This window comes from Furipterus horrens, unplaced genomic scaffold (genome assembly GCF_987537825.1).
Source record: "Furipterus horrens unplaced genomic scaffold, mFurHor1.1.pri manual_scaffold_1, whole genome shotgun sequence".
Lineage (NCBI taxonomy): Eukaryota > Metazoa > Chordata > Mammalia > Chiroptera > Furipteridae > Furipterus > Furipterus horrens.
Genome location: NW_028327171.1, coordinates 109,342,108 through 109,360,083, shown reverse-complemented (window position 1 = coordinate 109,360,083; position 17,976 = coordinate 109,342,108). Strand labels below are relative to the sequence as shown.

Genomic DNA, 17,976 nt, shown 5'->3' with positions numbered 1-17,976 from the left:
TTCATGTTTTTATTGGTTATTTGTATATTTCCCTTGGAGAAATGTCCACTTGGATCCATTGTATGTTTTTAAATTAGATTATTTGTCATTTTACTGTAGAGTTGTAAAGGTTCTTTTTTAAAAAAAAAAATTGTCTTTTCTTTTTAAGATTTTATTTGTTTACTTAATTTTTATTTTTTTTTTTAGAGAGAGCGGGAAGGGAGGGAGAAAGAGAAGGAGATAAACATCGATGTGTGAGAGATGCATGGTTGCCTCTCAAACGCCCCCAGCTGTTTACCTGGCCTGCAACCCGGGCATGTGCCCTGACCAGGAATCAAACTGGTCACCCTGCAGTTGGCAAGCCAGTGCTCAGTCCACTGAGCCACACCAGCCAGGGGTGTAAAAGTTCTTTTTATATACTGGACACACATTCCTTATCAGAAGTATGATTTGCAAATATTTTTATCCCATGCCATGTCTTTTTTTCTTTTTGTTAAACCATAATTTGAAGTTTATCATTTTAATCATATTTTAGTGATGTGAAGTGCATTTACCACATTGTGTAACCAAACAAAAATCTATAACCATTATGCAAGAAATAACTCTCTCCCCAAGTCCCTGGTGACCTTTATTCTACTTTCTGCCTCTGAATTTTCTTACTTTAGGTATCTCATACAAATGGAATCATTCAATATTTGTCCTTTTTATGTCTGGCTTCTTTCATTTAGCTAATATCTTAAGGGTTTATCCATGTAGTGGCATATGTCAGAATTTCTTTTTTTTTTTTAATGGCTAAATCATATTCCATTGTGTGTATATATCACATTTTGTTCCTTCATCTGTTGATGGACACTTGAGTTGCTTCTGTCTTTTGGTTATTGTATGAATGAGTCATTTTCAGTTCTTTTGGGTATGTACCTAGGATTGGAATTGTTGGGTCGTATGGTAAGTCTGTATTAAAAATTTTGAGGGACCTCCACCTTATTTCCCACAGCAGCTACAGCATTTTGCCTTTCACTTTCTTGATAGTGTCCTTTGAGGCATAGAAGTTTTTAGTTTGGATGAAGTACTTTCTATTTTTTGTTTGGTTGCTTGTGCTTTTGGCGTCATATCTAAGAAATCATTGCCTAATCCAAAGTCAAGATTTAGTCCTGTGTTTCTTTTAATAGTTTTAGTTCTCACATTTAAGCCTATGATCCATGTTGAATTAATTTTTATGTATGAGGTGAGGAAGCGGTCCAACTTAATTCTTTTTTATGTGGTTATCAAGTTGTCCTAGCATCACTGTTGAGAAGACTGTTCTTTTTCCATTGAAGTGTCTTGGTGCCTATGTGGTTTTATAAGTATAAATTATTTTAGATCTCCATGTTAATAGTTCCTTATAGTTACAATGTCTTTATGAGATTTTAAAAGAAAGGGTGCGTGTGTGTGTCCCTAATTTAACAGTGCTCATTTAATTCACTCCCAGAAGGACATAGGCAGTGTTGGTTTGAGTTGAGAAAAAGAGAATCAGACTTTTACTTTTGAAACTTAGTCTCTAATCTCAGCTCTTTTTATCTTGTAGTAAATTATATTTTCAAGAATATTTTCCAATTTTATTTAACCACAAATATATTTTAAAAGAAATGTAGAATTTAAAAGGTTGTACCCAGGAATTGTGTTGGAATATTTATGGGTAACATTTCTTTTACAAAATCTTACAAATATCATTTTGTATGATTGTGAAAAACATCAGCGACTCTACTGAAACAAAGTTCATATTGCTCTAAGTTCCTGGTACTACTGGTCTCCATGAAAAGAGTATGCTATGTACACACATAACTGAAAGACAGGGAAATTGAGCATGTCTGCCTTCAGCTTTTTCTTCTCAGTGGCATATGCCAATCTTTTATTTTTATAAAGCAAAACATTACAGAAAAATTTAATTGGAAGATATTTTTAATGTAGGAGAGACTTTGTTATTTAAAAAGAGCAAAATATAACAACTCTCAAAAGCCATTTATTTAGAGATTCTTGTGTAAAGATAATTCATTATTTTATAATATTTGTTTTGTTTTAAACTTTCTATATTGTATACTAGGTGAAAAACCATTTCGCTGTGATGAATGTGGTATGAGATTCATACAAAAATATCATATGGAAAGGCATAAGAGAACTCATAGTGGAGAAAAACCTTACCAGTGTGAATACTGTTTACAGGTAAGAGGTGGTTTGAAATCCACCCACCACCCCTTTTTTTTTAAAGATTTTATTCATTTACTTTTTTTTTTTTTTTTTTTTTTTTAGATTTAAAAAATTAATTTTAGAGAGAGGGGAAGAGAGGGAGAAAGAGGGAGAGAGAGATCAGTGTGTGGTTGCCTCTCATGTGCCCACAACTGGGGACCTGGCCCACAACCCAGGCATGTGCCCTGACTGGGAATCAAACCGGCGACCTTTTGGTTTGCAGGCTGGCACTCAGCCCACAGAGCCACACCAGCCAAGGGTTGACATTCTTTTTAAAAAATTCACTTTATTGGAGCATGACTGATACTTGAAAATTCTTCTATCCTAAATTAAATTATAAAACAGGCTACTAAATAAGAAACTGTTACTACTAGAACTACTTGAAGAACTTCCTATTGTTGATTAGATTTATAATAGATAATTGGCTCAACAAATTAGTTAGGAGTTGCTTGTATCATTATACTTATATATCTATCTTTATATTAATTGCTTTTTTTCTTTTCTTTTCTTGGTTGACCAAAACTAAAACTAAAACAAAAAACTCACTACCGAATTCTGAATTCGACAGTATTTTTCTAGAACAGATCGTGTATTGAAACATAAACGTATGTGCCATGAAAATCATGACAAAAAATTGAACAGATGTGCCATCAAAGGTGGCCTTCTGACATCCGAGGAAGATTCTGGCTTTTCTACGTCACCAAAAGATAACTCACTGCCAAAAAAGAAAAGGCAGAAAACTGAGAAAAAATCATCTGGGATGGACAAAGAGGGTGTTTTGGACAAATCTGATCTGAAGAAAGACAAAAATGATTATCTGCCTCTTTATTCTTCAAGTACTAAAGTAAAAGATGAGTATATGGTTGCAGAGTATGCTGTTGAAATGCCACATTCTTCAGTTGGGGGATCACATTTAGAAGATGCATCAGGAGAAATACACCCACCGAAGTTGGTTCTCAAAAAAATTAACAGTAAGAGAAGTCTGAAACAGCCACTGGAGCAAAATCAAACAATTTCACCTTTATCCACATACGAAGAAAGCAAAGTTTCAAAGTATGCTTTTGAACTTGTGGATAAACAAGCTTTACTGGACTCAGAGGGCAATGCTGACATTGATCAGGTTGATAATTTGCAAGAGGGTCCCAGTAAACCTGTGCATAGCAGTACTAATTATGATGACGCCATGCAGTTTTTGAAGAAGAAGCGGTATCTTCAAGCAGCAAGTAACAACAGTAGGGAATATGCACTGAATGTGGGTACTATCGCCTCTCAGCCCTCTGTAACACAAGCAGCTGTAGCGAGTGTCATCGATGAAAGTACCACAGCATCCATATTAGATTCACAGGCACTGAATGTGGAAATTAAGAGCAATCATGACAAAAATGTTATTCCAGATGAAGTACTGCAGACTTTGTTGGATCATTATTCCCACAAAGCTAATGGACAGCACGAGATATCATTCAGTGTTGCAGACACAGAGGTGACTTCTAGCATATCAATAAATTCTTCAGAAGTACCTGAGGTCACCCAGTCAGAGAATGTTGGATCAAGTTCTCAAGCATCCTCATCAGATAAAGCCAACATGTTACAGGAATACTCAAAGTTTCTGCAGCAGGCTTTGGACAGAACTAGCCAAAATGATGCCTATTTGAATAGCCCAAGCCTTAACTTTGTGACTGATAACCAGACCCTTCCAAATCAGCCAGCATTCTCTTCCATAGACAAGCAAGTCTATGCAGCCATGCCCATCAATAGCTTTCGATCAGGAATGAATTCTCCACTCAGAACAACTCCAGATAAGTCCCACTTTGGACTAATAGTTGGTGATTCACAGCACTCATTTCCTTTTTCAGGTGATGAGACAAACCATGCTTCCGCCACATCAACACAGGACTTTTTAGATCAAGTGACTTCTCAGAAGAAAGCTGAGGCTCAGCCTGTCCACCAAGCTTACCAAATGAGCTCCTTTGAACAGCCCTTTCGTGCTCCATATCATGGATCAAGAGCTGGAATAGCTACTCAGTTTAGCACTGCCAATGGACAGGTGAACCTTCGGGGACCAGGGACAAGTGCTGAATTTCCAGAATTTCCCTTGGTGAATGTAAATGATAATAGAGCTGGGATGACATCTTCACCTGATGCCACAACTGGCCAGACTTTTGGCTAAAAAAAAAAAATTGTGTAAATAATACTGGCACTTTAGAACAGATTAATCGAGAGTGGGGTTACTCTGTGTAAAATGGAGTGCTGTACAGATTTAAGACCAGTGCGATATAACAAGTTAAGCTGATAAGAATAGCAAGATAATCCAATAACTGCATTTTCTTTGGTTAGTCAGCGTTCTTTGAACTGCCTTACATGTTGTCACCTTTATAGAAGCAATGCATTACTTGTTTTAGATGAGAAACTTGCTATTCCACCTACACCACGTTTAAAAGGAAAAAAAAGACTTTCGCACAATTGTTTCCTAACTGGTAACATTGTACATTCTTAGGAGTTTAGTAATTGTGTGGAATTTACTCATACTGTTTAAGTTTTTCAGCATAGTCATTGCACTTCAGCAGGGAATCTGATTATACTTTACAGAGTGAACTTAAAAGTTTAAATGTCAAGAGATTATGGCTTAAATAAATTAGTATTGTCCTGTGGGGGAAAAAGAAAACAAACCACCCTTTTAAAAAGATTGATATGCCATATAACCTTGATTTTCATTTTGCATTATATTGACATGCTTTTTTTAAGAAAAAAAGTAATAAAAATCTGATAGTCTAAGACTCCACTATTTAAAAGCCTAATTACTTTAAAAATATGCATACTTTCTAAAGTTTTACCAAAATATGTAACTGTTGAAGCATTTACTTCTATGGAAGTATGCATATTGGTGTCAGTTTCTTTGTACAGTTGTACTTAGATATTTTTTAAGATTTTTCATGTGCAGGTATCAAGATTTTGAAGTTTTAGTAAGAAGATATTCTGTAGATTACATTCCCAAGAACATAATGCTTATACAAATGTATATTCCACGTTTTAAAGCTTAATTGTATTTTACTTTACATATACACTTCAGTTAACATAGAGCACTTAGAATCTATTTGGTATTTTTGATTTCTCAAAGTTTAAAAAAAAGATTTAGATTTTTAGGTTTGATATGGTTGTGTCATAATCATCTCATAATTGACGATTTTATTTTTGGCAATAAAAGGAAATTGGGTTATCTTTGGAATTGTAAAACTTGGTTTAATCCTTTTCTTTCTAGACTCTTGATAGATTGGACAATTAAACAGTATCCAGAGAAACTAAAGAAATGGGCATTTTAATTGCTTATTTTATCTTGAGTTACTTTTTAATGAACACTGCTCATTACAATTTCACAGTCCAAAAGTGTTTACTAATTCTAGTAACTATAATTTTTTTTTCAGCTAGATGAGTGATCGGAAACTTTTTGTTGCATTTCAAAATCTAAATAAACTGCAGACTTTATCCTTATACCACGGATGTTTTTTTTTTTTTTTTTTTAACACTTTGTCTTAAAATAATACAGCATGGTACAATAAATAGTGCTTATACATATACATACATGCTTTTCTGAAGAATGATGGTTTGAGTTATACATTGGACAGTTTTAATTTTTGGAAAAATAACATTAGTTTTATTGATTTTTTGTTATCCTATTTGTTCCAACTTTTCATTTTTTTAAAAGTGTTTGCCATCTTTGTCATAATGCACATGCTTATATAGTACCAGGGATAATCTAAAATTAATACCCTTGGAAAATGAAAATGTATTGTTACTTTCCATTTTAACTTTTATATTGGCTCTGTAGGTCTGTAGTCTTTGTTTCAGTATAGAATGTTACACGTTTAAATTATTTTTCTTTTATTTAATGTTATCCCAAGAGTGTTCTCATAAAGAAAGGGAACAAAGAAATATCCACCATAAACATCTTTTACAGTTATTTTTAACATACTGGTGTTTTTATGATAAGGAATATAAATGATCTTTAATGTGGTTTCCTCTACACTTTGGTTATTAAGCTTTGCTTGAAATACTCATTTTTCCACTTGACAGCTTTCTTTGCTGCCGTATTTTTCAAGAGTTTTAGACTTCTTTGAAGTAGATATTTAAGTTCTGCCATTATTGACTCTTAAGAATGGTATGTGTTGAGTTGCACATCACAATCGCAAGAAGGCTTCATTCAGGTGAGATGTAAAAAATGAAACTGTGCTCACCCTAGATAGGCATTTCCATTTCTCTCATACTACTACTTAATGAAAGTAGGCATTTATTTCCTGAGTTGATATTTTTTGAGTCTGATGGTCTTGGAACAGTATAAAGTTTTTCGTTTGTTTTAACATCAGCACAGTGTTTAGAATGTAACTCTACTGCTGAGCAGTTAGATAAGCTAAGGAATGAAAGCCTTTGAAAATGAATGGTAGTTAAGCAAGCAGGATTTCAGGTGTTACATTCCTGTCTTCAACACATTTCTTTAAATCTGTGTAATGGCAGACATTTCTACCATATTATACACATTTTTGAGATAAGTGATACTTGGCTTAACTTATTGACTTACCATTTAAGTATAGTTATTCTCTTACTGTGAAATTCTAAATGCCTACCAGAGTTACCTTGTATTATCATCATGATAAACATCTCAACATTTCAGATTTCCCAGTTTGGTTTAGAAAGTTAACTTCTGTCTGGGCATTAATAGAGAAAGCAAGTAGCTTTTTGTGTTGGTTTAAATCAGAGTATTGAGGATATAAGATATCCTCTTGCAATTTGTGTTTCTCATTACTTTCAGTGAGCAAATTGTTCTTTAAATTTAAACCCTTAAACTTATGGTCAATGTGAATGAGGTGCTATTTCACTTAGGACCTATTCTCACATTTAACCCTGTTGCACACATTTGTTTGTTTCAGAATATTTGAGTAGCTATTCAAGTTTTGGGATCTACTTGCAAACTTCCTACTTAATGCCATAGAGGTCCATCCTTTTAATTCTGGCTGAGGACTGCCAGTGGTCCGGTGACTCTCTCTTTGAGGGAGAGGCTAAAGAGGCCTTGTGCTCAGGGTAGGCTTTCATTTCCACAGGTGAGAGAAGCTTGTATAAGTGCCAGCTAGGTCAGACCTTCTGCCAGTTGTTTCATTTTATTAATTTGGGTTTTTAAAGGGCTGTTAAAAAAAAAAAAAGCCGGAAAACTTTAAAAGTAGGCATTACTGTAGTACTACATTTCTTAGACTTAGAACATTTTAAACTAGAACTTGTTTTTTTCACAGTATATTTACTTGAAGAAGCACTATTATAATCAGAAATTTTTTGACTCTGCAATTTAATTTAAACTATTTTCCGTTTCAGATTACTTTATTTCAGGGAAATAATTTTCCAATTGTACTTGCTATATTCTGCAAATAAAAACGGTATGTTTCCTTTATTCACTTAAACTTTGGTAGGAAACAAACTAAAGCAGACAAACATTTCTTGTTGTGTTTGTTGCTTTCTTTAATCCAATGGATAAAAAAGTAAAACCCTGTAAACATTATTTTATTTTTTTATGCAATACCATGCTGTAAATATGGTTCATCAAATAAGGATGTACCTATGATTGAGTCTTTAATTCTGCACAGTTAGAGTTTATATATAAACGTGTCTTGACAATCAAGGACTTTTATGTGAGTCTTCCTTTATGATGTTTATTAATGTTATGCATTCCATTTGTTTTGAAGTGAGTACCAATGTGCTAATTTGTATTGTCTGAAAGTATGTAGTGTTTTTACGGCTTATTTTTAAGAATCTGTAAATATGTACAAACAAATCACAGTACTGCTTTATGTTAGAAGGCGTATGATGTACTGTATGTAAGCAATAATACATAGCAGTGCTAACTTTACCAGTAGCATCAGGAAAGTTCTAAAAAACATTTCAGAGTTACTAATTATCCTTATTTCATTTAATAATGATTATCTTCAATCAGTTTTTATAAGCAAATTCCATTGTTCCTCCTATTGGAACATAACACTGTTTACACAGCATAATTGAAGTTGCAGGGGAGACAGGCTAAATCTGACTTCATCTGTACTCACTTTCACTAAGCATTGAATGGCCTTACCACTCTTCTGCAAGATGGAGGAAGACTGCAAAAACTTAGTGCCCATCACACTGAAGGAAGGGGGTGTGTTGTTTGTTGGTTTTTCCTGCTTCTGTACTGCTACCTAACATTGTGATTTGCTTTGGATCTTAATATCTGTTTCTGTTTTAGATTCAAGCCCGTAAGTTTTGAGGTGACTTCAGCTCCATTGTGAAATAAATAGTTCTCTTCATATTTCATATCTACATTTCAATAATTCTAAACTTTCTACTTTGATTTTTAGATACTTATTTTTCAAGCTTGATTTCTCAGCTGATCAGATGAACTTATTCAACTTCAATACAAAGAAAGACAAATTTATTGTAGTTTGAATTGAGTAGTTATACTGTACAGAACAGCTATTTGAACACACATCACTGCTTTAGAAATAAAACTGCAAATTTTTAAATGTATATGATCTACATTTTATAGGAGAAATGTTTTTAAATGCTAGTCATTTATATAAATGTGCTTTGAAGGATTTGTTAGTTCACTTCTGTCACTTTTTAGTACACTGGTATCTTTTATATGTAATGTACGCTTTTTATTATTGTAGCAAAGCATTTCAGTAGAAAGAATTTTGCAACAATATGGGGGAAATTTTTCATTGTTGGATTTGAATTATACTGGATTTTATCCATGTAGTCTTACTTGTCTTTATTTTAATGCTGTCTGGAAGGGAACTTGGTATCCAAATAAAGCAGGTAACCTCATTTTACTTAAAGGGCACACTGTGTAGTGCTGAATTTAATCTGAAAATCTAATAATTTGGAGAGAAAACAAGTTTATAAAAAATTGTACAGAAGAAATTAAATGTGTGATGGAAATCCTGATGGTGGAGCACGTTGAATTCTCTGATATATAGTGTTAATTTCCTGGGATCCCCTATGCCTTTTTTTGTATTTCAACTAATAAAGAAAAAAAACTGTCATTGAAATAGGTAGGGTAATAGGATATTCTGATTATACAGTATTACTTTTCCTGTTCCCTTTTCTGACACTTTTTCAATCAGTGTAAATTTTTATTTTCTATTTCCTATTAATAATTAAACATGTATATAATATAGACACTGTTGTATAGAACTGAATGGAGTTGCTATGCTTGAATGGGTAACTAAGTGGAAATATTATGGACACCAAGAATTCATAAAATGCCAGAACAAATTTACAGGAAAAAGGAAGGTATCGTGTGTCCTGGTAAGGTCACAGCAAATGTTTCTTTAACCCTCTGTGAAATAAATGTGAAAGAATCAACTACAAACTTATTATCTGATACAAATGGATTTTTCCTTCCCCACCTTCCCCCAAATATATGAGCGCACTAAATTTCAAAATCTACTCAGGTGAAAATTGCTTTGCAATGAAACTTACCACATTGAAATTTTCATTGTTAAAAAGATATTTGTGATATTTTGAAATACAAAACTTTCATATCGGTAGTCAGCAACCTAACAATTGAAATTCGGTAAGTCAATATATTTTAAAACATATATATTACCCTCTAAATAGAATTGTTTTTAAACAATTGGGAGGGGGGTTTTTTTTTGTTTGTTTAAATTATATTTTATTGTCATTGTAAAAATAAAATCTTGCTTGACTTCATATTATGCCATGAATGAATTACTGAGCCTTTATAATGCAATGAAATCTTATTTCATGCATAATCATGGAACATAAAAATGTTCTTTAAACTGACCTATTCATGAAGAGGTTTAATGAGTTTCCTGCTTCTGGCATTCTTGTCATATAGTTAATTAACCTTGCCATTTGGAGTTTATAATACCCTTTTGTGTATTGTCATGCTAAAGGAATTGTTTTGTTTTATTTTTAATTGCATTATTAGACTAATTTATATTTGCAAATTCTGCATTTTAAATGTGGACACTGGCTGTTTGAAAAATAAAATACAGAATGCAGTTTTATGAATAATTTCCTAGCTGAATTTTTCACAACATTCTGAACCAGATAACTAATGGTAAATTTTTAAGAACTGTAGCATGTAGATTAATGGTAAAAAGAGAAAAGGATGTTTATAGAGGTAACAGTTGTTACACAAATTGGGTAACAATTAGCAGGGCCTTTACTGCAGTTTTGTGTAGGATGCTTATTGGGCATTTCTAAAATGCAAGAGTCAGCGGTCCTGTTATTGAGTATTTTATACTTGAATTTGTTAACCTGTCGTGGGACTTTTTTTCCATTAGTGAAGGTAGTTTTATTTTTATCCATTTACCACCTTGCCAGTGCCCTAGCTTGTGACCAGTGGAACACACAGTAAGAAAGATATCTGCGGTTGGGTGTCCAGGCATTGGGACAAATACGAGTATAAGCTAATTGGCCTTTGCAGAAATTAATCCTACAACTCTGGCTTTATTAACATGGTGCTTTGGCCAATTATGCATAATAATACCACTGATAGTCTGCTAATCCATTTTTAGATCCCAGTTTTTCTTGAATGATTAGGAATAGTAGGGAGGGGGTTGGGAGCTCCTCTATGTGGTACTCCTCCTACCTTCTGAAGATTACAAGAAAAAATGAAGTCACTTGAACTAATGTGTTGTTATTGAGTCTTACCTGACAATTTATGCACAAAAGTATGAAGATTTTTATGGCTATATCATTGTATAGAATTTTTAATTTTTTGCAGTGCTGGCTCTCCTTTCCACCCCCCACCACCTTGGTGAACTTGATAAGGTGTTAAGTTATAGCCACTTGATGGGTAGAGAATCAATGGAGTGGAACAGTTTAAGTGAACTAAAGGTAAAAGTTGGGTCTCATAATTTCAGTTAATTTGCCATTTTCAGATGTCCTATGATGTCTGTCAAGGTGGTGAAGAAGGAGGCCAATAAAATAGATTACCTGTGATAGTAATTGTGTTTTCTATTGATTTGAATCCTTGTCAGGGCATAGTATCACTTAGTAACAGGCATTGTGATAGATGCAAATGGATCGTTGAGGCTATGCGCATCTTTATTTGAGCATCTGAAAGGTTTATAATGGTGGCAATTGCAGGATGCATTATTGTACTTTAGATCATTAAAGCAAATATTGAGTGCTGAGATGTGTTGGGTGCTATGCTGAGTAATTTATATCTCACTTGTCAACAAATGGGTAAGTAATAGTACTTACTGTGGGAAAGTCTTCTAGAAAAAAAAACAAAAGATAGAAAAATATATAGACCAAACCAGTGTACATAGAGAACATTGTTAGAAATTATCCCCTCGTTACAATACCAAGCTTATGAGTAATATTCAAACCTGGAGTGTGGGGATGAGGAAGTGTATGCTTTGTTCAGAAGGAACTTACCTATTATAGGACTGGGAGATTAATGCTCTACAGGGTTCACAAACCTGAGGGCAAAAATACACTAGTGATCACCTATCCCTCACTGGGGAGTTGGAAATGGATACTGGGGGTGCCTTTCTGGAAGTAGGAGAATTAATTGAGCCAGTGCTAATTAGTTATTCTAGCACAGTCTTCATGGGATGGTATTAACATAATTTTGAATCCGTTGAAGTCAGCACTCTGAGATTGATTATACTTATGACACTGTTCATGCCAAATAATTTCCACTGGCCCCTGATTGTCTGATACTCTCTTTTCCTTTACCATTGCTTTCAAGGTGTTTGGGCCACGGTAAACTTACTTAAACCTGAATATGATAGTTTTCCTTTGTTTCTCTTTAGGGACTCCAGCACTTATCACACAACTTTTATCATTGATAGGAGGGTTAAGGCTGACTCCCAGAGCACACAATCAAGTGGCAGGAAGAGGACAGCTCTGAATGGACCACATTCAGAACAACTTGGGACTTCACAGATGACGTGGCTTAGAGCAGTTGTCGCATGCCATTTGCTGAGTTGGCTCTCATGGTTTGAGAGCAGATGATGGCATTCAAGCAGCATCACCAGGCTGCTGAGGAGAATAGTGAGACAGCAGGCGCGGTTTGGTCATAGGCTAAGGGCTGCATGGGTGCATACGGAGCAAGGGGCTTGGCATGCAGAGACTTTTAAGTTGTGGCTCTACCAAGATCTATGTGTAACAATTTTCAAGTCAGTTATCGTTCCTGAGCTTCAGTTTTTCATCTGTAAGATGGGAATAATAAAAATGCCTATTAGTGTTGTTGTGAATATTATTTGAGATAATTTGTAAACTATAAATCACTAGTTTAGATTTTAGTAGTGGCGCAAAGGCAAGATAGAGCATAGTTGGACAAGTGTTGGAAGCCTCATTTCATGTAAAACAGAGCATGTGATAAATTCCTAACTTGCTGACAGTATCTTTAAGAATACTGAAGCTATGAGAGGGGTTTGTGTGTTTGGGTTTAATTGACCTGCAAGAAATAACTATTAATGAAATGGACATGACAAGAATTTTATAAATTTATGATTCCATTATCAGACCATGGAAGGGATGGGACATTCTGGAGGTTGATACTACAGGGGAAAAAAAGTGAGTGGACTTGTCAGGAACAAAGAGGCCACAAAAGTAAGACTATTTAACTCAACCCCAAGTTATTGGTTAACCACGAACAGGAACCTGGCTGCCCGCGAAGCAAAAGCGAAAGTCATGGACAGTAAGGTTGGAAAACAGCAACCCGCTTCACCGGGCAGCGGGAAGGGGAACATGTCTGCGAGGATGTGGTGGGCCTGCTCGCTCACTTTTTACATTTATTTTTCTTTCTCCATCTCCATTCTCTGCTCTCTCCTTTGTTTTCTTTCCCCTGAGTTAACTATGTGGTTTGTAGCAGGTGTACTCCAAGTGGAAACAATTGATGGTATGTGATGCCCAACCTCTCGTGGAGGTTAGGGTTGTTTATATTAATTTTTTTAGTATAAGTAGTTCAGGAAAATTTTAAATGGGTTGTTCATCATTAGAAGCTGTGGGGGGTTGGGGGGACTCCTGAATTAGTTCGTAAGCTTATGGAGGGCATTTTGTTCATAGTATATAGAACAGTGCCTCACACCTAAGTACGAATGAATGAATGAATGAATGAACTAACAAACAATGAAGGTATTAGAAATGGTGCTGGAGATTTGTTGGGATTAAAAATGGTGTGATTGGGCCTGCCTGGTGTGGTTCAGTGAATTGGACACAGGCCTGCAAATCGAAAGGTCGTCAGTTCGATTCCCAGTCAGGGCTCATGACTGGGTCAGGTCCCTAGCTAGGGGCGTGCAAGAGGCAACCAGTCTATGTATTTCTTGTATATTGATGTTTCTCTTCCTCTTTCTCCTTCCCTTCCCCCCTCTCTAAAAATAAATAAGCAAAATCTTTTTTAAATAAAATGCTATGATTGGACAACCTGGAAATGCCGGATTTCTGCTTTTGACAACAGACTTCTAAACAAGATTCCCAAAGGGGACCCAATGATCAGTGGCTAGTGGGAAACATGTCCTCCTATTATGTGCTGGGCCTGTTTCCCAAACCCTGCTGTGGAAATGGGTTAGAGGATGTGGCCAGGACTACAGGCTTCTAGAGTCATTTCCTTCCCCTTGGCAGCTAACCATCCTGTGGCTGCAGAGAAATGAGAGCATTTCAAAATTTGGATAAGAGTTAAAGAGCAGGACGGCCAGGACTCCAATGAGCAACTGGGGTTGGCTCCAGCCCTTTCCCACCCCAGTTGCCTCGAAACAAAGAAAAGAAAAAGCAATAGAACCCGTGTGTGGCCTTTAATGGCAAATGACATTGCTCACTGCTGGATGCAGCTCACCAAGTGTTTTGTGATCCGATCAATCAGATTGGCAACTCATGGAGTCTTGTGACTATTTCTCAAAATCTTTCAAATACTCCCTCCTGTTACTACCACAGCCCAAGTCACCCTCAAGTTTTGTCTGGTGCAAATTTCTGCACATCAACTCGATGGCCTCCAGTCCTTTTCCCAGGTAGCAGCTATGCAAAAACCCTCCGTTGCTATTTGGATAAACACTAAGCTCCTTACCTTGACCCTGCACGGTTGTCCTCGGCCCCTAGCCCCAGCCTCCCTTACAGTCAGCCTCCCATCCTCTCTGCTGTCACTGCTGAACTGCTTTCAGCCTCATACTTGGTTATGCCCCCTCCTGCCACAGAGACAATTTCTTCTACACTCTTTATTAATCTACCCAACCCATATTTCAGTCCCAGCATCACTTCCTCAAAACTTATTCTGATCTCCCTGATTAGGTCATAATCACCCTCTCCTCGGCAACTCCCCCAACCTCTGCGCTGACGAACCAATTCAGCGTCTCGGACCACCCTGTACAGCTCCTTCCTAGCATAGATGTCTGTTTGTAATGATCTGCTTATTAGTGTGAAACTTTGATTTCCCACCTTCCAGAGCTGTCTTGTTGCCCATTGTGTACCAGCGTTGGGCACAGTGCTTGGCGATCAGGTAAATGGTGAATATGGTTTAAAGAGAGCATCCACACCCTGTAAGTTACAACCAAGGGTGCAAAGAGAGCTTGCTGGAGCTGTGGAAGAAGCACGGCCAGGGAGTTTGAGGCTCCGGATAGCAGCAGTGGGACCGGAAAACTGGTCATGAGTGTCTTGAATTGTGAGGAAGGATGGCGGATTATGAAAACAACAGAGAACTGAGCTGGATTTCAATCCCCAGCAAAATTTTAGGCTTTATGACAACCTTGCCAGGTAGGTTTGGCAGGTCTTATTAACTCCATGTTAGAAATGAGACTGAGACTCATACACATTAAGGACCGCAGACAAGGTTACATAGTGGAGAGGAAGAACCAGAACTCAAATTCAAATCCAACATCTCTCATCTGGACTCTTCAAGGTCTGTCACCAGGTCTTTTGTATATGAGACTCAAGCACATGCTGAATGCTAAATGCACTGTCCCAGTCCAGGAAGACTGCCCCTGTCATCCATAAAATACAGTGGACACTGTTCCTTATGCGTCACACGTTTTTTCATAGTCCCACCAAGTCCTGGCTCACGCCAGATGTCAGGTGGCTCACTGAGGGAAACTGCCTTTCTCTTGTCAGAGGATAAACTCCCAGAGTCAACAAATAGCTTAGATCCTGGAGGAGAAACCTGCTGAACAGGAGCTGGCAGCTGGACAGTGGCGGCCCTTCCCTCTAGGCCCTTCCCTGGAAGCCAGGGCGGGACTAGTCTCCCTGGGGTCCTGCCCCCAGTTCCCTGAGAACTGAGAGGTCTCAGGCTGATGCCTCAGTCAGGTCTGCAGCTCCTGATTCGCCACCTTTCAATTCTTGCCTGACAGACGTCCTTCTTGCATCTGGGTCTTTGGGAAACATATTTCAAAGGCCAGAAAGATGGAAAACTTTTTTCTGTCTTTATTTCTTCCCTGGTTTAGAGAAGCTGCATTGTGTAGAGAACCTGGCATTAGAACCAGACCTAGGTTCAAATCCTGCTCCACCCTCAGAGTCAGCAATTTTTATTGAATGTGTGAAGAATTCCTGTGATTTTTAAAAATGGACATACTCCAGGCAGGTGCATCACAATGACCAACTAATTTTTAAAATATATATATATGCAATATGCCCTGGCTGGTTTAGCTCAGTGGATTGAGCGTCGGCCTGCGAGCTAAGTGTCGCTGGTTCGATCTTCCAGTCAGGGTACATCAGAGAAGGAAAACTCTGACTCCAAAAAACCTCCGCTGCCTTGCGGCATACCTCTTCAGGGGAAAGGCTAAGGGAGTAAACCCCGACAGAAAATCCGGAGCCGGAGTCCCTAAGGCGGTTTGACGTTGTAGTCAACACCGGCAACTCCTGCGGCGCACCTGAAGCCAAGCTGTATTGACTCCGTCTTTCCCTTGGACCCTTCAGCTGCGAAGAGAGGGGGGGTCTGCTGCATGGGCAACAGCAGACCCTCCATATCACCCTGCCCAGGCTCTGTAGCTTCAGCGTCATCGCAAGATGTCGATTCAACACGGGAGGAGACAGATACTACCATGTCACTCCCGAGTCGGACTGCACAGCCATTCTCGGCGGTGCAGATAGACTCTTAAGAAGCTACACCATCGTCTCTCGAGACGGACGGCTGCCGACGATATATATGCAATATATACAATAATTATTTAAAAATAATTATATATAATTATTTAAAAATATATTTTTCAAAAATATATATATATTAAAATATATTTAAAAATTATATATACACACAGGGTGGGGCAAAAGTAGGTTTACAGTTGTGAGTACACAAGACAGTTTATTCTGTTATTTACTAATTATTATATTATTTTCCATATGAACAACTGTAAACCTACTTTTGTTCCGCCTTGTATGTATTAAATTACCCGTGCTCATTGTCATCGACAAGTATAACTGGAGTAAGACACCACAGCCGACAGGATGTGTTCTATCTCTCAGGTATTTTAAAGAAGGACCAACCCCACCCCCTCACCCCAAATTGCTGAGCTAGAAATTCTATTGTTTTCAACCTTGGCTGGCCTTAGAATTACCTGAGGAATTTAAAGAAAATACTGATGCCCAAGCCCTACCTGCAACCCAGGTGTTTATTTTCTGAAACCCACCCCCCAGGTAACTGTAAAGTACAGCGGGGGGAGAGGACTACCAGGATAGTTGACTCGCCTCGGCAGCCCTTCTGATTCTGCTCTTAGGAAGTAGGCTCTGAGATAATGTTTTGTATATTTACATTATTTACATCATGAATTAGTGTTTTTAACCTGTTTTCACATTTCAGTTTTGGTTAACTTTGTCCAAGCTCTGATCCCTCCTCAGGGTTCAGATGTTTTGACAAGTGAAGTCATTTTTTAAAGACAGGATTTCTTCTCCAGTCTTCACACAGAAGGCAGGTCTCAGCACCAGCCACCAGAAGGGGAAGGGTTGAAGGGTATTCTGACTAGCTGAGGAACAGCCTCACTATTGCGGGTTTCACCTTGATCTGGAGTTGTTCCTGAATAGAAAAAAGTGAATTTAAGAAACATATTTTGATTTTTTTAATAGAATGGGACTGCAATAACAGTCAATTCAAATAATTAATAAATAAAAAATACTGTTAAAGGAAACAAAATATTTTTACCTTGGCTGGATGCACTATGTATTTGCTGTCTATTGCTGAATAACAAAGTATCTTAAAACTCATTGGCTTAAAACAGTGATTTTCAACCTTTCTTATCTCATCACACACATAAGCTAATAACCAAAATTCTGCAGCTCACCAAAAGAATATATTATTTTTGCTGACCTGACAAGAAAAAAAGGGTAAAATTTTGATTCACTCATACTGAACAGCTATTGTGGTGTTGGCTGTTGTCATTTTTGAATTTGACAATCTAAGGGAAAATAGGTCAGTTCTCCTGACTTAATATTTATGTATTGCATGTTTTAAAAATTCTTGCAGCATACCTGGGGTACTTCTTGCTGCAGTGAGTGGCAGCACCCCAGGTGGAAATTGCTGGCTTAAAAACAACAGTAATTGATTATCTCTCATGGTGTCTGTGGTTAGGAATTCATACAGAGCCCAGCAAGGGGCTTGTCTGTGCTCTACAATGTCTGGGACCTCAGCTGCAGATCTCTCATTCCAGGGACTGGAATCATCTGAAGGCTTGTTTCACTCACATGTCAGGCCGTTGACACTAGCTGTTGGTGGGAATACCTGTATCTGACCTGCCCATGTGGCCTGGGCTTCCCCACAACATGGTGGCTGACCATGTTGTGCTCTGAGAGCAAGGGAGCCAG

General features: G+C 37.2%; 1 protein-coding gene across 2 annotated transcripts in view; it reads left to right on the top strand.

Annotated features, from left to right (window-relative positions):
• ZNF148 (zinc finger protein 148) overlaps window positions 1–5,673 on the top strand; it is a 136,221-nt gene extending 130,548 nt beyond the window's left edge. For both annotated transcript variants that reach the window (XM_090266102.1, XM_090266111.1), the window contains exons 8-9: window positions 2,060–2,178; window positions 2,771–5,673. In XM_090266102.1, the coding sequence (XP_090122228.1) occupies window positions 2,060–2,178; window positions 2,771–4,369 (1,718 nt within the window). In that variant the 3' untranslated portion in view covers window positions 4,370–5,673. The remainder of the gene's footprint in view (window positions 1–2,059; window positions 2,179–2,770) is intronic.
• The last annotated feature ends 12,303 nt before the right edge of the window (window positions 5,674–17,976 follow it).